This window comes from Lepus europaeus, chromosome 6 (assembly GCF_033115175.1).
Source record: "Lepus europaeus isolate LE1 chromosome 6, mLepTim1.pri, whole genome shotgun sequence".
Taxonomy (NCBI): Eukaryota; Metazoa; Chordata; class Mammalia; order Lagomorpha; family Leporidae; genus Lepus; species Lepus europaeus.
In genome coordinates this window covers 68567603-68589011 of record NC_084832.1, presented here as the reverse complement: position 1 = coordinate 68589011, position 21409 = coordinate 68567603, and the positions used below count along the sequence as shown (strand labels likewise).

The window sequence follows — 21409 nt, the reverse complement described above, 5'->3', positions numbered from 1 at the left end:
GTAAACACTCCATGCCTTCATCCATGTGCTGTACTTTCTTTCCCTTCCTTGTTCTATTGTAGTAGATCCTTAAAAGATATCTTGTTCTATCATGTGTTTTGCAGAGTTTGAACTATTTCATGTGCATAGTGCAGTTGAGTCAGGGGGCAGCATGTTCCCTTTCAAATGCAGCTACCGTGACTTTATTTCAGAGAGCAGAAGTCATTTTTCACTAAATTGACAGCACAGTCAAAACCTAACAATAAAAACTACAGTTGCAAATCAAAGTACTCATTGCAATGTAGTCACACTGACTAATGAAGAAAGTATTCATGTTATTGAGTTTTATCTTTCAAAATAAAGAATAATGAAGCCCATCTAAGATTATAAAATAATACATGTTCATTGTCAAAAAGACAAATGCACGGGTGGTATTTGACACATCTGTATCATATATTGGAGTGCCTGAGTTCAATTCCCAACTCTGCTGCTGACTACAGCTTTTGCCAAGTACAGAACTTGGGAGGCAGTGATGATGATTTAAGTAACTGAGTCCCTGCCTTCCACGTGAGAGACCTAGTTTGTGTTCCTGAGCCAGTGAATGGTGTCTCTCTCTCTCTCTCTTTCTCTCTCCTTCTCCCTCTTCTTTACAAATAAAATGGAAATCAATAACATAGTTTTCTTAAAAGAAAATAATTGTTAAAAATTTTTAAAAGACCAATGCAAGATGTTAATAATAGTGGAAAATAACAGGGAATATGGAAACTCTATTATTTTCTACTCATTTTCCTATAAACCAAAAAATTTTTCAGAAAGAGTATTAATTTTTTTAAAAAGTCATTTGTAATTCTCCCACATAGGAATAACCATAGTTAATATTGAGAGGATGACTCTGCAGTCACTTGTCCCCTCTAAGGATCAGTATTCACTTAGTGAGAGTCCACTATTTCTGTAATGTAGCCTTGCTTTCTCTCTCCATGAACATCTTCACAAAGCCTGCTGACATTTTGATCTAATGTGTTAAAAAAAATCGACATATAGATTTTTGTATATGATGTACTTATATTTTATCTATGTACTAATATGTGTTATACATATGACATACCTTTACATACCTTTACTTGTATAATTGTTAATGTTTAATATAGACTGTATAGACTGTATAGTTGACAAAATAATTTTTGTATACATACAACTATATATAATACATATAATTTTTGACAGAAATATTGGATATTTAAAGGAATTCTCAAAAATACTCCTTTCTAATTTGTTAGCTTTTTTCTGCCTCTCCTGTGCTTGCCATCTGCCTTAGTATTTATATCTCTGCTTTATAACCTGTGTTTCATCTTTTAGTTTTCTATAATGCTGGTGAAGCTTCCCATTGTCCTGATAGCTTTTCATACAGCAGTAAAGCACAGTGACTGTGAACATGGCCTCTAAGGTGAACTTTCTGGGTTCAAATCCCAGCACCACCACCTACCAACCTCACATCCGTCTGCTTATTTAACCTCCGTTTGCCCCATGTTCTCAGAGGTAAAATGACAGCCATCATACTTCTTATCTCAAAGGTTTCTGCAAGGACAAAACTAGCCATTACATGTACAAGTATTTAAAATAGTGCTTAGCAAATAGTAATAACCTGCATGTATTAGCTAATCATTTTTAAGGACAGTAGAGGAATGCCACTTTTAAGAATTTTACACTTAAAGAGCTGGCCTCCTCTGGCAGTTTACATATACACTTCTATTGTGTATAGAGAGTGAAGTTGAAAAACAATGTCAACCGAAAAATCTACTAAGGAAGACTTTCTTTGTCTCTCTGGTAGCCTTTTCTAGTTTCTCCCACAGACAACACATTTCTGTGAGAAGTTAGGTCAACAGAAGACCTAACTTGATACCAGGACTGTTTGCCTTCATCATATCAGTTGTCAGAATGAATTCCAGAGCTAAGGGCATGTACTGGACACCCAGTTTTCTTCTTTATTCAGAATTTAAATCTACTGGCTCTGGCAAGAGGTCCTGGCCTGTTTAATCAACCCTAAACAGTTCATAGGGTGTAGGAGGAACCAAAACTCAAGTATTCAAGGTTTAAATTTCAAAGATGTTTATTAAGTTAAAAACGTATGGATGGACTTTTTATGAGTAACTTACAAAATAGTCAACCAGCATAGTTTAGCAGTATAGAATGAATATTATGCATGATCAGCCTTGCCTGTCCTAGTCACTCTGGCTACTATAACAAAATGTCACAGACAGAGACCAATTAAACAATAGATATTTAGTGCTCACAGTTCTGAAGGCTAAGGAAACCAAGATCACAATGCTGATAGATTCAGTACTGGTGGGGTTTACTTTCTGGTTTGTGGATGACTGCCTTTCTGCTGTATCCCTACATGGAATTTCCTTGTTGCTTGCTCACAGAGAGAAGTCTCTGTCTCCCTCTTCCTATCGGGCACTAGTCCCCTGATGAGGCATCTATGCTCATGATCTTATCTAAGACTTATAATCTTCCAAAGCCCCCATCTTCAGATGCCATAAATTTGGGGGTTCAGGATCCAACACACAAATTTTAGGAGAATGGGAATAGTCATTCTTTAACAAATCCTAATAAGCAAATCAAATTTTCCATAGTTTTCTATAATACCATGGAATACATGACTTGAAAACTTCCAAAACCTAATAACACCAAGCTGAATTTCCAAAAGCTAATGAAAATAAACTCATGGAATGTTGAATATTCTATGGCACTATGCATACTTTTTGTACTGAAGTCTTATAATTTCCATGCTGAAATTTTATATTTGAAATTTTGTATTTATATTTTATATTTAAATTTTATATATCTTCCTTCAAAATTGTAAGTACAACTCTTCTTTTACTAAACTCTACTCAAAAATAAACCTGCTTGGGGCCGGCACTGTGGCATAGCAGGTTAAACCACTGCCTGCAGTGCCCAGCATCCCATATGGGTGCCAGTTTGAGTCCTGGCTGCTTCACTTCTGATCCAGCTCTCTGCTGTGGCCTGGGAGGGCAGTGGAGTATGGTCCAAGTCCTTGAGTTCCTGCACCAATGTGGGGGAACCAGAGGAGGCTCCTGGCTCCTGGCTTCAGATTGGCCCAGCTCCAGCCATTGCAGCCATCTGGGGAGTGAACCAGCAGAGAAAAGATACCTCTCTCTCTCTCTCTCTTTCTCTCTCTCTCTCCCAATCTCTGCCTCTAGCTCTGCTTCTCTGTAACTCTGCCTTTCAAATAAATAAATACATCTTTTAAAAAAACACGTGCATGGGTTGGACATTGTGATGCAGCAGGTGAAGATGCCCATTTATGATACATGCATCCCCATATCAAATTGTCTGGGTTTGAGTTCTACCTAGTCCCAATTTCAGGTTTCTGCTAATGTACAGCCTGGGAGGCAACAGGCAATTGCTCAACTACTTGGATACCTACCACCAACATGGGAGCCCCATAATGAGTTCTTTGACTCCTTGCTTTGGCCTGGCCCAGCACTGGCAATTATGGGCATTTGAGGAGTGAACCAGCAGATGAAAGATCTGTGTCTCTCCCTCCTTGTGCAAATAAAAGGAAAATAAATAAACCTACAAATGCATTTCTCTAGATGCCACTTTGTTCCAATTAAAACAACTGCTTGAAGGAAATGACTGTATGCTGTCCTCAGCACCTCTCCTTTCATTCTCTCTCAAGCCCACTCTACTCCACATAAACAGTTTTGATAACGGCAATCAATTTCTGGTGGCTTCCCTTTGTAAAAACTTATGTTTGGTCTCCCAGTTCTCAACTCACAGGACTTGACAGCTGCTTTGAGCTATTGATCACTCCCTTTTCCCTGATGCCCTATTTGCACTTGGCCTCCTGTATCCACATTCTCATGGTTGCCTCACTCTGGGACTCCCTCCTGACCTCTTTGTTCTTTGTGACTTCTAAATATCTGAGACAAGTCCCTGGGTCCACTTTTTATTCGTCTACAAGCCCTCCCTTTGTGATTTTATTGATTTGATCCATGGCTTTATGTACTGTCCACACGGCAATGACTCCCAAGTATACATTTCCATTCTGGACTTCCCCACGGGAATCCATAATTGTGCCCACTAGCTACTTGAACATCTCAGCTGGGATATTTAAAAGGCATTTCAATTTTAATATGTCCTAAATGAACTCCAGATTTCTACCCCTGAATTTGAGTCTCCTACTGTCTACCTTCCTCACTTTTATATCTGCAATTTCATCTTTTCAGTTGGTCAAGACAACAAAATTCAGAGTAATCCTGGAATCTTCTGCTTCCTCTCACATACCACATCTGATCCATCAGAAAACTTCTGCCTCTTCTTTTATAATGCATCCTACTCACAACCATGTTGTATCACTCTTGCTGCTGCCTCTTGGTGCAAACCACACATTAAAATGCATGTCTGACTCACAACCCATAGCAACCCAGAAACCAAGCCGAGCCTCTATTTGCAATCAACATAAACTCAAGACTTGCTCTGATAGTGGCATCAGATCAGCTAGAGAAATCCAAATATGATCCCCTAACAAAACACATAGGATGCCCCTGTCTAGTTAGCCTGCTATGGTTTTCCCACACCACAGCCTCCAATAACAGCACACCACAAACCTTCCTTTTTTCTATAGTAAACAATGACATTCATTGCCCGCCTCTAAGTCTGTCAAAACACATTGCTACAGCAAGCTCTGAATAAGTAACATCTTCTTGTTCTCATCAAATTCAGATGTCTTCATTTATTCCCAATCATTTCTTAAGAGTACACAGCAAAGTCTTTCCCGTACACCTGATGGTTCTGTGATTTGGCTACTACCCAGGATCACCACCTTTTTAGTCTCAGGTCTTTCCATCTTCTCCCTGCCCAGTGTCCCTCATTGGCTTCCTAGTAGTTCCTTGTATCTACTTGGCACCACCTGATCTGAACCCTTCTCACTTGCTTCTCCTTTTGCCTGGAATTTTCTCCTCTAGGTTGCTCAAATATAGCATCTTGCTCTCACCTTTCAATCTCAGTTCAAATGGGCCTCCATCAGAGATGCTTGCTGTGCTTTATGTATTATAGCTTCCATATGCTCAGCCCAGGCACACTCTGTCACCCCAGCACATATCGTGTGTTATCCCTAATACACTGTACATTTTCTTATATATTTAATTATCTTCTTCTTTCTCCACATCCCCCAACTGACATGAAAACTCCATAAGGCCAAGGATTTTGTTGACTTTTGTATCCCTTGTGCTTAGAACAGTGCTTGACTACTTAAGTTACCCCCTCAGTATTTCCTAAATGAAAATGTATATTCATATTCATAGATTTTTTAATAGGGATATTTTAAAAATGAGTACATCTGGGTTCCAGGAGAAGACAAGTGGCACATCCAAAATGAATAATTTATGACTGTTTTATACAGGTGACAGCAACAATGTGTAACTTCCCAGGCACAGCAAAGCGCTCCATGACTAGAGAAGGTGGTCAGGATCCCCACATGAAGGCCAGAGGAGTCCTAGGGAGGAGAGACTGGCTAAGCCTAGTCAGTGATCTGGGGGTGTAGTCCATGCTGGAAATCTCAGAGTCAAGCAATAAATGCCCAACCTCCTCTGCTATTGCCTTCCACGCTCCTTCCTGTATTCCTGTTTGGCTGACCCAACCGGAGGCCAGAGTGCAAGGGAAACACTTGATATGTTTGCCCTTAGTCCTCTCCTGGAGCACAGAGCAGGGTGGAGTATGGCCCTCAAAAGCTATATCCGCTATTCCAGCATCTTTTATTATCATCAAAGACAGTGGGGCTTATGTTTTAAAAATAATCATAAAGCGTTTTCTGTGCGGATGTGGGGCTTTCCATGAAATGGACTCCCAGTCAAATACCAGAATATCTGTTCGGGTTTTTCAGTGTCAAACTATTGAACTAAATGATAGTAATTGTTTTATATAGTAACTATATTTGTTCATCTGATTAGGGCATTTCTATTACTTAGCATACCTTTCAAATAAATTAAATTATGGATCATTGAAACATATAATATCATATAAACATAATGTTGTATGCATAATGTGGTTGCTCTTCTACCAGAGGACAATGGACAATGCAAAAATATTCCTTACAACTGAGAAATATACTAACCAGATTTTAAGAATAGCTATTTTAAAAGGTGTTAGACAATGTATGATTATATTTTTGTATCATGAATCATCCAAAAGGCACATACTTTGGGTGCAAAGAATGACAGAGTAGCCATTATAGGATCTGAATTCTAATCCTGACTTGACCTTGGCAAAGAAGTTCAACTGTGTGAGCCTGTGTTTCCTCATTGTAAAAGATGCAGTGGGACAGCATTTCTGAGGTTATTTCTACCTCCTCCACTCCACTGGAGGGTCTTCATCTGTGCCAGGAGAACAAGGTTTGAAGAAACAGTGTCAGCAGGAATTACTGAGGAAAAAGCGATTACTGATGCTAAAAGCCATGCTTGTTTCTAGATTTGACAATTGACAGTTCCAGAGCCTCTGTATTTTATACCTACTTTTCTTTTCAGCTCTGCTCCCTCCTTCCCTTCACACTGTTATTCTAGAAGAATATGCATAATCAATCATTAGAGAATCTTAATTTGTATAGGATTGTGTCAGAGATATGAAGCTCAAACAAAAGTAACAGTGACCCTGTTTGTTTTCTCTTTAGAATCCACTGTGTTTATCCCCCACCCTGAATACTCTGTTGAAGAAAACGTTGGTGAACTGTTTATTCCCATCAGGAGAACTGGAGATGTCAGCCGGGAGTTAATGGTGATCTGTTACACACGACAAGGTAGCTTAATCTGAATCAATAAATAAATAAAATTCAGGCCAAAAGATGTAAGTAAGCAAATAAGTGTCTTTAACATGTTGAGCACATAACATTTTGCTACAAGAAGCATTTATTAGATTTTTGTATAAATACAAAAAGCATTTATATAGGAGCCTTTGTTCAGTGTTACAACTTTGAGAATTTCCTGAGAGCACCTTGGACTCATGACATCATTTCGCTACTTTGCAATCCAAAAATAGTTCAAACCCTCTTGTACTGCTCAAGTAGAAGGGAGTTAGATTTCTAAATCAGAGAAAAAGAGAGAGAAGAAAGGAGGGAAGGAAGAAGCAAGGGAGGGAGAGATAAGGGGACTGTATACCCAAGGTAAAGAAATTAATTTAAGGGTTAGGCTTTTTTTAAAAGTATATTTACCATATCTAGTGTTGAATTTTTTTTTTTGATTTTTTTTGACAGGCAGAGTTAGACAGTGAGAGAGAGAGAGAGAGAGAGAGAGAGAGAAAGGTCTTCCTTTTGCCTTTGGTTCACCCCCCAAGTGGCCGCCACTTCCAGCGCATTGCGGCCAGCGCTGCGCCGATCCGAAGCCAGGAGCCAGGTGCTTCCTCCTGGTCTCCCATGCGGGTGCAGGGCCCAAGGACCTGGGCCATCCTCCACTGCCTTCCTGGGCCACAGCAGAGAGCTGGACTGGAAGAGGAGCAACTGAGACACAATCCAGCGCCCCAACCGGGACTAGAACCCGGGGTGCCGGTGCCGCAGGCAAAGGATTAGCCTAGTGAGCCGTAGCACCAGCCTAGTGTTGAATTTTGCCAGGTGATTTTTTTTTTTAAAGTTACAGAGAAGGGGGTGAAATATATAGAGAGATCTACTTGCTGGTTCATTCCCAAAATGACTGCAATGGCCAGGGCTGGGCCAGGCTGAAGCCAGGAGCTTCTTCTGGTCTCCCAAGTGGAAGCAAGAGCCCAAGAAGTTTGGCCATCTTCCACTGCTTTCCCAGGCACGTTAGAAGAGGGCCGGATTGTAAGCAGAGTAGCTGAGACACAAACCAGTACCCATAAGGGATTCCTGCATGGCAAGCAGAGGCTTAACCCAGTACAGCACAACACTGGTCCCAGGGTCAGCCATTTTGTGTAACAGTCAAGACACTACTTAGGACAGCTGCATCCAACATGCAAGTACCTGGGTTTGAGTCCCAGCTGTATTTAAAATTCCAGGATCCTGCTCATGCACACCCTGAGAGGCAAGGTGATGAACCAAAGTTGGATCCCTGGCATCAATTTGCATGGGAGACCTGGACTGAGTTCTGAGGCTTCAGCCTGGTCCAGTCCTGGGCACCTGGGGAGTGAACTAGTAGATTGAAAATCTCTGTGTTTATCTCTCTCCCACTCTGCCTTTTAACTAAAGTTAAGATAAATAGATACATAAAATAGTAAACTGATTTAAAACTAGTTTTAGGGGCCGGTGCTGTGGCGCAGCGGTTTAATGCCCTGGCCTAAAGCGCCAGCATCCCATATGGGCACCGGTTCGAGACCCGGCTGCTCCACTTCTGATCCAGCTCTCTGCTATGGCCTGGGAAAGCAGTAAGAAGATGGTCCAAATCCTTGGGCCCCTGCACCCACGTGGGAGACCCGGAGGAAGCTCCCGGTTCCTAGCTTTGGATCAGTGCAGTTCCGGCCCTTGCAGCCAATTGGGGTGTAAACCATCACATGGAAGACCTCTCTCTCTCTCTCTCTCTCTCTCTCTCTGCTTCTCCTCTCTCTCTGTAACTCTGACTTTCATATAAACAAATAGATAAATCTTTAAATAATAATAATAATAAAACTAGTTTGAATCTCATTTCAAACAAATTTCAAAATATGCATCTTGTTCATGAGTTAATATCCAATGAAAGGTGCAAATCATTGCAAAATTAATAGTTGTGTGTAATATTCATTAATATACTAAATCTGTGTGCAGGAAACAAGTAGACTTTTGAAGAATGCAAACAAAAGAATAATATGTGCTATTAGTATCTGAGCTGACTTTTGCTAAAATTCCCACCCCTATGTTTATATGATTTCAAAGTCAGTACAGCACAGTGATTTAACACAGAGCAGCTTTGGACTATGGAACCCAGAGCAAATGGCCTAACTTCTGTAAACTTCAGTTACCAAGTATGTAAAACTCAATAGAGTAGTTAAGAGAAGATTAATGAGGTAAGTATGTAAAGTACTTGGCATTTTGCCTATACACAGTAAGCTCTTGAGCAGTAGGAGATATTATTTTGTAATATTATGTTGATCTAAAAGTTGATTGACAAGAAAGAAGAGAAAACACTTGGAATTGCCCATTCATTATAGCAAATTTGAGGATAGTTCATTCATGGTACTAGAATAGTATGTAGATGCTGTTGCAATTCCAGGAGTGTCTTTATATTCTAGATGTCCAAGACAATGCTGCATGTGAAGATGATCACTTCTGGAAACGACTTTGTGGTATTATAGTCTACATTAAAAACCTTTTGTCTTCTCACGGCCTTCAGGGACAGCGACTGGAACCGTGCCGACTTCCGTGCTGTCTTACTCTGATTACATATCCAGGCCTGAGGACCACACCAGCGTTGTCCGCTTTGACAGAGATGAACAGGAGAAAATGTGCCGGATTGTTGTAATTGATGACTCCTTGTATGAAGAGGAGGAAACATTCCATGTCCTTCTAAGTATGCCTATGGGTGGAAGACTCGGATCAGAGTTCCCAGGGGCTCAGATTACAATTGTCCCTGACAAAGACGATGGTAAGTACTAAGTTACCTGAAAATTCTTATCAGGAAGATTAATGTCAGACACAACTTCCTAGACGGAAAAAAATGGAAGTCTAAAAGATTTAGAACGTGCACATTTATTTTATGCTTGATTTTTATAGTCTGATCAAGTTTCAAAGTTGGTTAAATCAACCAATTTCTCTTTCTTGATTTAATATTTTTACAGGAAAAAAGTAACACCTTTGTGTGTCTTTTAGTCTTTCCAGTTTCTTTGCACAATGCCATTTATCATTAGGTGACTAAACTCTTAAAAATTCATGAGGAAGCAGTTTTAATAAGCTTAATGTTCCTTATTGTTTGTTTTGCTTTTTTTTAAAAGCTTATATTTTAATCACAATGTTTGACCTCTTTTTCAAAGAAACTCATCAGACGTGGCTGTTAAATGAATAACTGGAGATGTAATATAGATATATTCCAGTTATATGGAAAATTAAGTTCAATAAGCAGCTTTCCGCCCTGGAGCAGGGAGCGGATACGCAAGACCACTGTTCTCCAGGGAAGCTAAACTACCGTGAAATAATTCCTTCCTGAACAGAAAAAAGAGCAAAGGGGTCCTAATCGCCCCAGTTCAAACAGTTTGTGCTTTCTTGTGAGAAAAAAAAAAGACACAGAAGAAAAGACTGTAAATAATCTTGTAAGCAAAGCAGAGAGCAGTGAACTGGGAGATCAGACCGCCCCTCCCCACCGATCCTCCAACACTAGACTGTTTTTATTTCCCCCTGGAAATTTTCCTTGTGGAAGATGAAAGAAAAGAAAGCTGAGATGGGTCTTTCGATTAAAAGACCAGTTGGAAGAGAATCAAAACTTCAATCCCAAATAATCTCAAAACTCAGGAAGCTGAAAATAATCTACCAGAAAAGGTCTTTGCTAGCTAAGTGCCAAGGAAGAAAGTGGAGATGATGGGTGTTAGTGGGTCTGTGAGCTTATTCTTTGTGCCATTTCCCTAAAATCCTATGAAATATAGATTAATATCCATTTTAAAATGATGCTAATAGGATTTTATTAAGAAGAGATTGAAGAGTCTTTTTTTAGGCATAGCTGATACTCTGCTTATATTACTTACCATAAGGTATTTAAATGTAACTTTAGTTTTTTTTTAATATTTATTTTATTTATTTGAAATGAAGAGGGGAGAGAGGGAGAGAGAGTTTTTTTTTTTTTTAAATTTTTTTTTTTTTTTTGACAGGCAGAGTGGATAGCCGTGGCAGCCATTTGGGGAGTGAACCAACAGAAGGAAGACCTTTCTCTCTGACTCTCTCTGTCACTGTCTAACTCTGCCTGTCAAAAAAAAGAGGAGTGGAGCAGCCAGAACTCAGAGGGTTATTCACCCCAGAATACATGGCTGATGGATTTTTATTTTGAGATTTCCAAGTACCATGGAAACACTGGGTCCACGCTTTCTTTTTTTTTTTTTTTTAATTTTTTTTTAATTTTTTTTTTTTTTTGACAGGCAGAGTGGACAGTGAGAGAGAGACAGAGAGAAAGGTCTTCCTTTGCCGTTGGTTCACCCTCCAATGGCCGCCGCAGTAGGCGCGCTGCGGCCGGCGCACCGCGCTGATCCGATGGCAGGAGCCAGGTGCTTATCCTGGTCTCCCATGGGGTGCAGGGCCCAAACACTTGGGCCATCCTCCACTGCACTCCCTGGCCACAGCAGAGAGCTGGCCTGGAAGAGGGGCAACCGGGACAGGATCGGTGCCCCGACCAGGACTAGAACCCGGTGTGCCGGCGCCGCAAGGCGGGGGATTAGCCTAGTGAGCCGCGGCGCCGATCCACTCTTTCTTAGGGATGCTGTCAACAATTATCAACACTCCTCTTTCATTCCCCCAGCCATGTTCAATAGATCAGTTCCTGGTTTTCTTCTCTGTCCTTTTCATGTCTCCTTTCCCTCCACTTTTAACAGTACTCTGCTATTTTAAACAGAGCTTTGTCATTTCATATGTGGATTAAAATAAACTCTTCACAGGTCCCACACCTCATCCCACTTCCACCCAAACCTTGGTTCATTTGGCCCCTGACTAAATTTTATCTGACTCATACCATGCCTTTCCTCAGAACAAAACATGAATCTGTTGACAGAAAATGACCATAGTCAGGAGGTTGGGCACATTCCCCTTCTCCAAACAGGAACCATTGATGTACCACAGAAAAAGTATTGTTTAATTTGCCATGGTGGTACAGTGGTTAAGAAATTATAAAAATTAATTTCCTATTTTTTATTTTTATGAATATAAAGAGAATAGATTTCATACATTTCATGGGTACAATTCTAAGAAGATAATCGTACTTCCCTCCCTTTCCCCACCCATCCACTAATCCTCCTCTTTCCCTCCCTTCTTTTCTTTTCATTAATTTTTGCAAAGACATAATTTTAATCCACTCTATAATCACAGGCTTTAATTCAACACTAGCCATAATACTCAACAAGTAAAAAGTAAGAAGACCAAAGTTCCACAGGAATATAAACAAGAGCCAAAAACACCAACCATAACAAAAGATGTCTGTCTCATTCCTATATACTTTTTTTTGTATTCTATATTAATTGCCTCTTATCAAAGGCTAGCTTATTTTACTAAGCATAATGCTTTCCAGTTGCATCTATTTTGCTGCAAAATAATTTCCTAATTAAGAACATTATTTTTTAAAAGACTTATTTATTTATTTAAAATGCAGAATCAGAGAAAGAGAGCTAGAGAGAGAGAAAAAGAGATCTTCCATCCTCTGGTTCACTCCCCAAATGGCCACAATGGCCAGAGCTGGGAGGTTCCAAAGCCAGGAGCCAAGAGTGTCTTCCAGATCTCCCATGTGGGTGTAGAGCCCAGGGACTTGAGCCATCTTCTGCTGCTTTCCCAGGTTCAGAAGGAGAAGTACAGGTGCAGAAGAAGAGGTACACAGGGGAAGACACAGAGAGAATGGGATAGAACTCATGAGAGAGGATCAAAGACAAGCTGAGGAATAAGAACACAAATATTCCAAAGGATTATAGGAGAAGATGAAAGACCCTCATATCCAATGAGGAAAGGGAAGGATGATATGGAAAATAGATGAGATACAGTCCCAATAGAGCCTCCGCTGTGGATAAACCACTTCTGAAATATCCTGGTACCCACTTATGTGTTTGTCCTCTTTAATATGGCTTAGATACAGTTCTTTGAACATTAACAAAATAAATCCATTTTGAAGCTCTGCAAGTGCTTTATTTTTACATGTGGAGCAGCTCAGCTAGGAGATCATTACGACTTATCAGAAGGAATTGTTCCTCAGACCACATAATACAGCAAATAGTCCAAGTACACCCCAAGGCTTCATCTTCTCCACTGTGAAGCTAAAGTTGCAGATGCTCAACCTGGTGCTCAATTCAGTAAGAACTCATTGTTGTGGTTTATATACTTTGCCATAACCTCTTCTGCCCCCCTACAGAAATCTTTTGGTTGAAGTATGTCAGACTATTCCACTGGCCAAAGGATGAGTTATGACACTTCAAAAGATCTTCTTATGCTTGATTAATATATAGATGCTACACCTTATAATATTGATAATGGTGACCCTTCATCCATAGGACCTGTACATGGAGCTCAATCATTCATTTTCATTCTCTCACTGTGCTATTTTTCTTTGTTAACTCTCAACATTATTTAATATATTTCTTTTGCCTTACTGAGTTATATGGCATCTTTGGAGTAGTCCTCTTTTTTTTTTTTTTCTAACTTGAAAAAAAACTTACAATGACTCACCACTTATAATGATATATACTAGGGGTTTCTAATGACATCTTATTGTTAGGGAAATATCTAGTTTGGCAAGATTTTTATCAAGAATAAGTATAAAATGTTATGAAAAAGTCTATATTTAAATTATTTAGTCTTTTTCCTTTAATATGTTGGTGGAACGCAGGATACTTTTAGATTTACTTGTTCATGATTTTTTTTTTTTGAACAGGCAGAGTGGATAGTGAGAGAGAGAGAGAGACAGAGAGAAAGGTCTTCCTTTGCCGTTGGTTCACCCATGATTTTTAAATAAATTTCTAGTTTAAATTTAAGGATATTTCCATTATTATTTTCATGTATATTTCTAAATGATATGAGGCCTTAGATTTGTTATATTTTTTATTAGAATCAAGTTTATAATAGTCTCATTAAATGAATTGGGGTACTATCTTTGTTTTGTCCTTCTGGAATCTAAGAGTGAGCAGATTTGACTCTGCAGGTTTAGTAAAACTATTTATCCTACCTGCTTATATGTATGTTGAATTTATTTTTTTCTTTCTTAAATTAGTTTTGGTTAGGTATTTTTCCCTAATGAAACTTCCATATCATTTATCATATTTTAACTAATTTATGTCTTTTATTACTAATAATGCTTAAATAGTCTCTCTCCCTCCCTTCTTCCCTCCCTGTCCTTCTCTCATCCTTTCTCTCTCAATCTATTCAGAAGTTTGATATTTTATTAGTTTTTTCCAACTATTTTCAGCTCTGTTTTCCTTTGGGTAATTTCTACTACTTTAATTTATTACTTCACTAATTTCTATTCTCCATTCGGCTCTACCTTCTAGTTGGATAATTCTCTCTATAACTATGTCTAAGTTGCTACTTAACCTAGCCATTGAGATGTTTCATTTCAATAAGTATACTCTCATTTTGAGAAGTTGCATGTGGAGTGTTCATATTTCCCCTTTAATTTTCATCCTGATTCTTTCTTTTCTTTATATAATTTATTTATGTATTAAATATTTTAAACATTTATTTTATAACCTTTGCTGTATAATTTTATTGCGTAAAATATTAAAATCTTATTTAATAATGTCATACAAATCTTTATCATCTTAAAATATGTATGTTGCTTCAGCTCCATTGGATAATGGAATCATTTTTAATGGAACTTTTTATATGATAAATCTGTATAACTTGGGTTCAGGAATTAAGCCTTCAAAAAAGGGTCAATTTCTCTGATAGTTCTGATTATTATAGTGTGAATTATAGCCTAAAATATACACAGAAAGAAAGACCAATTGAAACTTTTTTCCCCTTCCAGAGTTCAGGCAAAAACAACCACCTCTTTTAAAAGATCGATTTACATTTACACACATCTTTTGATATCCCTGCTTTATACCTGGAGTTTCAGTTTGAAATTTCTACCTTCTATCTTGGGGTAGCCATAGTATTAGCTCATTTATCTAAGCCTCTGGCTTTTATTTCTTTTAGTTTGTCTTCTTCAGACTATGTATTTTTTATTGCAAAATTCATATTTAAAAGAATATTTATCATGTATAGCATTCATGAAGGGAAGTTTTTCAAGTACCCTCACAATATTGTCACTGTAATTCTTTAGAAAATCTTATATTGGGTAAAAATGATACATGTACCTCTGTTCTCTGGCAATCGTAGACTGCTCTCTTATAAAACTAGATTGTGATTTAAATGGAGTTCTCATTCCAGAGCTACCACTCTGAGTCAGAGATAGATAGAGATAGGTTACCTCAAACCTTTTTTAACTTCTTTTTGTGAGATACATTGCTCTTAAGAGCTTTGACTACTGGGCATGATCTTCATGGCATAGTGATTTAATTACCAAGAAGACCCTGGCTTGCTTTTATAATATTAATAGATATCCAAATCCAGCACATAATAGGTTATCTCAAGTATTATTTTGATTGCTTTAAGTGTATTGTTTTCCACAATACAGTTCTTGTGTGGACATAATCTTGTAGTCAAGGTGTCAGCAATAAATCCATGTCCATGTCAAGAAGAGAGGAGCACTGAACAGATGGAGAAAGAAAATAGGGTCATGACTGAAATAGCTCACTTCTCAGCCACTGATTGATACAAAATAAAGGGGAGAAGCAACACATTAACTTAGGAACCCCTGAATAAAAAATTCAATGCTTCCCCAAGAGCACATTTACAAACATGAGGGTGCTTCAAAAGTTACTGGAACAGCATGGATCTTTTAAAAAAAATTGAATTTGTCTTTGAATTAAATTTATCTTTTAACTCCATTTATACATAAACTTTTTGAATCACCATCATACAGAAACTTTCTGGAAAACTCTCCTGTGACCAGTGCTTTTTTTGGTGTCTAAGTTGAAAAGGGTCCAGGACACAACTGGTGACATGTTTAAGTGAAAGAGTCAAGTGACTCAGTTTCTACATGTGAATTCCCTGTGTCAAGGTATCTGATTCTTATCTTGATTATTCCTCTTTTCCTTACCTTGATTATCATCTTTTAAACTGCATATGTGTCAAAAATAAAAGTAAAATGCAAAACAGAGATAACCACACTGTATTTTTCATGTGGGGTCTGCTTTCTTCATCACTTGCCTGACTCTCAAGGCTAGAACCTGTCTTCAATTAACAAAGTGAATATACTTCTGCTAAAGAGTATCTTTTGTCCCCCATGCCCTTCGTCTACTGCTACTATAATATAGCATACTTGATTTACAAAAGAAAAATGTATTCATTTTATTTGAAAGGCAGCAAGAGAAAGAGAAAGATCAGTCTTTTATCCACTAGTTTACTCCTCAAATGCCTACAACAGTCAGTACGAGGCCATGCCTAACCCAGGAGCCTACTATTCAATCTGGGTCTCCCACATAGATGACAGAGATCCAGGTACTTGAGCCATCACCTGCTACCTCCCAAGGTGTCCATTAATACGAAGCTGCATCTGAAACAGAGAGCCAGGACTGTAACCAGACACTCTGACATGTGATGGGGCATCACAAGTGGCCCCTTAGCAGCTGTGCTGCCCTACATGCTGTAATTTTTGTCATTGAGTAAGACACCTCTTTTGCTTGTTTGTTGGAGGTTAGTTCAATACCTTTACCATATACTTTACACAAGTAATACAAAGAGAGACACGGATACAAGAATATCCCTCCCCTGCTCCCATGGCTCAAAATGTCTCTGGGATATGTACTTGCTATTAAAAAGAATTAATCTTCCTCCATTATTGCAAAGCTCTTAGATTTGGATCCTTGGGAACCTTCTTTTTCTTTTAGTTGTTCATCACTGAGATACAACAGTGTGGGAATTACCATAGCAAGATTTCTAAAGATAACAAAAAACAAACCAGGCAATAAATTCCAGAGAAAATACATGATTAAGTACAAGTAAATACAATAATGCCTTTTATTTTACATAAATTCACATTGTCAGAATTTGAACTTAATAATATACAGCACAAATTTAGCTCTGGAAGAAGATACTTGACATTATAAAGATTTCCTGGTTCGAGTAAATCATGAGATGCACTATCCGAATGATGATACCTTTCAGTTACATAAATATTTATTCATCTGCTCACAAAAAAGTTTTGTGAATTTGGCGGGCGCCGTGGCTCAACAGGCTAATCTTCCACCTTGCGGCGCCGGCACACTGGGTTCTAGTCCCGGTCGGGACGCCGGATTCTGTCCCGGTTGCCCCTCTTCCAGGCCAGCTCTCTGCTATGGCCCGGGAGTGCAGTGGAGGATGGCCCAAGTGTTTGGGCCCTGCACCCCTGGGAGACCAGGAGAAGCGCCTGGCTCCTGCCTTGGGATCAGCACAGTGCACCGGCCACAGCAGCCATTGGAGGGTGAACCAACGGCAAGGGGAAGACCTTTCTCTCTGTCTCTCTCTCTCTCTCACTGTCCACTCTGCCTGTCAAAAAAAAAAAAAAAAGTTTTGTGAATTTACTTATCATTCACTCATTCACAACTCTGAATTTAGCACCCCTGTACCTACACACTGCTCACTACTAAGGTTTCAATAGTGAACAAGAAAACTACTACCTTTTCCTTCATGGGCATTCAGACTTTGAGAGACACTTTGAGAGCACAAAATAAATGTGATTAGTGCTGTGCTAGGGAAAGAATGTCTTTCTCAACCCATGTTCCGGAAAGTCTTGTCTAGCAACAGCATTCCCTACCTGGAATTTGAAACTGAAATCAGGGTAGCTCAGTGAAGAGAGAAGGAAAGTTTGTTTCTAGAAGAGAGAGAGACCCACAAGTACAAAGATTGAACGGACAGGATGCACCCAAGGAACTTAAAGCTTGGATATGGCAAAAATCTAGACCTCAAAAGAGTGAATAACAAAGTGAAATTTGGAGAGACAAGCAAAGAACCAATTTTATACAGTTCTGTAGCCACATAAAGGAGTTGTGTTTTATTCTTGAAATAGAAACAGTAAATTGCTAAAAGATTTTAAATAGAATGACAGACTCAGATTTTTCATTTTAGAAATATACTGCCCTGGATGCAGCACAGAGAATAGATTGAAGAAAGCAGGAAGTCTTTGAAGGAACACTGGTGAAAGTGACAGTGGCCTGACCAGGGTGATTCTATGGACATGCAGAGATAGGAAAGCATCAGAGCAATAGTGCTGAGGAGAAATGGGCATGGCATGGTAATTGATTGGAGAGTAAGAGATGAAGGACATGGAAGACTGAAAGAGGATACTTTGGTTTGTAGTTAAGGAAGTTGAGTTAACAGTGGTCCATGTCACTACGATAGGGAGATTCAGAGAATTGATTTATGGACATAATAATTAGTTCATTTAGTGCGTGTTAATTTGGAGAGGCTGTGTTATTCCCAAGTGCTGAATATCAAGTCAACATTTGGTGATATATGTCTGGAGATTAGGACTTCTGCACTAGATGTTGTTATAAGTTATCTTCATGGACATTGATGAAAGTTCTGGGAAAAGATAAAGTTGCTTTTGAAGACATTTAAAATGACCTTCATATGATGTAGAACAATGGACAAATTTTACATGAAACAAATGGATTTCATGAATGCTAAACAGAGTGGGAAATGGTAAATAGGGGAGTAGTAAGTATAAGGAAGCAACAATCACAACAAGAAAATATAAGGTGCTAAAAATAAGTTAACAATCAGACACATTGCAGTGTAAAGTGTTCTAAAACATTCCTAAATCTGTAGTATCTAGCAAGTGGAAATTTAGGATACTGTCTAAATTTCTAAATTTGCTGACTAAAAGGTTTGTTTGTTTTTATTTTTATTTATTTAAAGAGAGCAGATTTCATGTATACAGTTTTAAGCTCATGAAGATAATTCCCACCCTCCCTCACTCCCTCCATCCTTTCTCCTTTCTTCCTTTTTTTCTCTTAATTTTTGTGATGCATACTTTCAGTTTGCTTAATAGTCAAATGTTAATCCTTCCCTAAATAGTTCAACAAGGATTGTTTACAGTCCTTGTCTCTACTCTTGAGGAGCAGTGTATTTTTCTTCTTACTATTTGTTGAACTCTTTAGTGTAGGGTTAATCTTATGAGTATAAGTAAACTGAAAGTAGATCATTGCGAAAATTAATAGAGGAAGGAGGAGGAAGGGTGGGAGTATAGACAGGAAGGAAAGGTGGGAAGTATCACTTTGTTCCTAAATCTATATATGTGAAATACATGAAATATGTTGACCTTTAATTAAAAAAAGAAATAAAGCAGAAAGACACCATTCCACAGCCACATAGACAAGGACTATAAACAATAATCAAATTTCAAGATGTCAATTTCATTACACTTTTTGTACTTTGTATATTAGCTATAAATCACAGAAAACATATGATATTTGTCTTTGTTGTCTAGGCTTATTTCACAAAGTGTGATGGTCTCCAGTTGCACCCATATTGTTGAAAAATATAGGATTTCATTCTTTATATGGCTGAGTAGTATTCCATCATGTGTATGGATGTGTGTGTGTGTATAACATTTTCTTTATGCAGTCACCATCTGTTGATGGATGTCTGATTGATTCCATATCTTAACTATTGTGACTTGAGCTGCTATAAACATATAACAATAACTCTTTCATATGTTGATTTCATTTTATTTGGGTAAATTTCCAGGACTGGGATGACTGGGTCTTATGGTAGATCAATTTTCAGATTTTTGATGACTCTCCATACTGTCTTCCATAATAGTTATACTAGTTTACATTCCCACCAAAAGTGTATTAGGGTACCTTTTTCCCCACATCCTTACGAGCATTTGTTAATTTTTCATTTTTGAATGAGAGCCATTCTAATTGGAGTGAGGTGAAGCCTCATGTTGATTTTTATTTGCATTTCCCTGATGTCTAGTGATCCTGAGCATTTTTTTAATGTGTCTGATGGACATTTGTATTTTGTTCTTTGGAAAATGTCTGTTAATTTTCTTTGCTCATTTCTTAATTGGACTGTTTTGTTGTTATTGAGGATCTTGAATTCCTTATATATTTTAGATATTTTGAGCTCCTTATATATTTTAGATCCTATTCCTTTATCAGTTGCATAGTTTGCAAATATTTTATCCAATGCTGTTGATTGCCTCTTCATTTTGTTGAGTGCTTCCTTCTGTATAGAAGTTTTAAGCTTCTTAGGCTGGCAGTGGGGAGGCAGCTGAATTTTTTCCAAATGTAAATATTTAAGCAATTGTTTATTATTTTTTATTTTAAAGATATATTTGTTTATTTGAAAGGCAGAGTTACAGAGGGATAGGGAGAGAAACAGAGAGATCTTCCATCCACTGGTTCACTCCCCTAAATAGGCCCAACAGCCGGGGAAGGGCCAGACTGAACCAGGAGCCAGGAGCTTCCTCTGGATCTTCCACATGGCTGGCAGGAGCCCAGTGACATAGGCCATACTCAGCTGCTTTCCCAGGTGTACTGGCAGGAAGCTGGAACTGAAGCAGACATTGCAGGTGGAGGCTCAACCCATTATGTCACATTGAGGCCCCTCAGTAATAGTTTGAATGATAAGAAATAGATTCAACTTTATCTGGTAAGAATCTTCATTGAGATTACATTTGTTGGAATACATCTTGTTTAACTAACTTTTTAGCTACTTTTTATTAATGTCTCCAAATCTGTTACTATGAATTTAAAATGAAGATACTAATTTATGTATCTTTTTTCACTTTAGAGGTTGACATGTACATAGTTTAGAAGTGAAAAATGCACTACTAGCTATAAAATGCCATAGTCTTTAAACTTTCCCCAATTCATCATAGAGAAAACAAAGAATGTCCAGTTTTGTGGAAAGTCAAATTTCATTCATACATGCTAACACACATACAAATAAAAACATCTACCACTTTTCAGTACTTAATTTATCTGAAGGACTTTATCTGAACTCCAGTTAAACCTCAAAACAGCTATATGAAATATAGAGAACTGCTCCACTAGATACATGAAAAACTGAGACAGGCTAAGAAAATACTTAAGATCACACAGCTGTGAAGTGTTAAGTATTTGTCCTTCATCTAGACCTATCTAACTGAGTGGTATGCTTTAGCACTTGACTGTAATGAATCCTAGGTGTCATCAAGCTAAAATACCTAATGTCAGGCTGAAGGGAGAAGATCGCAGAGAATCTAGAAAACAGTAACCCAACTACAGGGCAATATTTGTCAAACGGGAGATACTACTTCTGGGTGACCATTTTTTCAATCACTAAAAATTATGAAACTGAAGTAAGGAAAATGTTCAAGCCTGTTGCTCAGTCTAGATGAAATGCACTGCACAGCTTTCTAACACATGTTGGTCTGATTAGTCTGCTCATTTCTGTGGCAATGGATATACTAGATGAGAAATCAACCAACCAAATATTTCCTAATTTAAAAGAAATAAATCCCTGTGTTTTAGGATGAGCTGACTTGTGCAAAAGTGAATGGACTCTTCAGTTTAGAATATTCTTCAATGAAATTATAAAAGGATGTTTCTGCACCTGCAGAGTGGAAAACTAATCTCTGTACTGCTGGTGACTTCTCTCAGGTACAGAGGTCTGAAAGTTTGAGCTGGGAACCAGGTTTTCTGTGTGCAGATTAATTCCTAACTGTAAGAAAGCACAGTAATG

General features: G+C 38.3%; 1 protein-coding gene across 1 annotated transcript in view; it reads left to right on the top strand.

The window, feature by feature from the left end:
- Positions 1-21409, top strand: part of FREM2 (FRAS1 related extracellular matrix 2) — a 210132-nt gene that overhangs the window by 98412 nt on the left and 90311 nt on the right. The window contains exons 6-7 of the mRNA XM_062195175.1: positions 6671-6796; positions 9312-9563. Coding sequence (XP_062051159.1) covers positions 6671-6796; positions 9312-9563 — 378 coding nt within the window. The remainder of the gene's footprint in view (positions 1-6670; positions 6797-9311; positions 9564-21409) is intronic.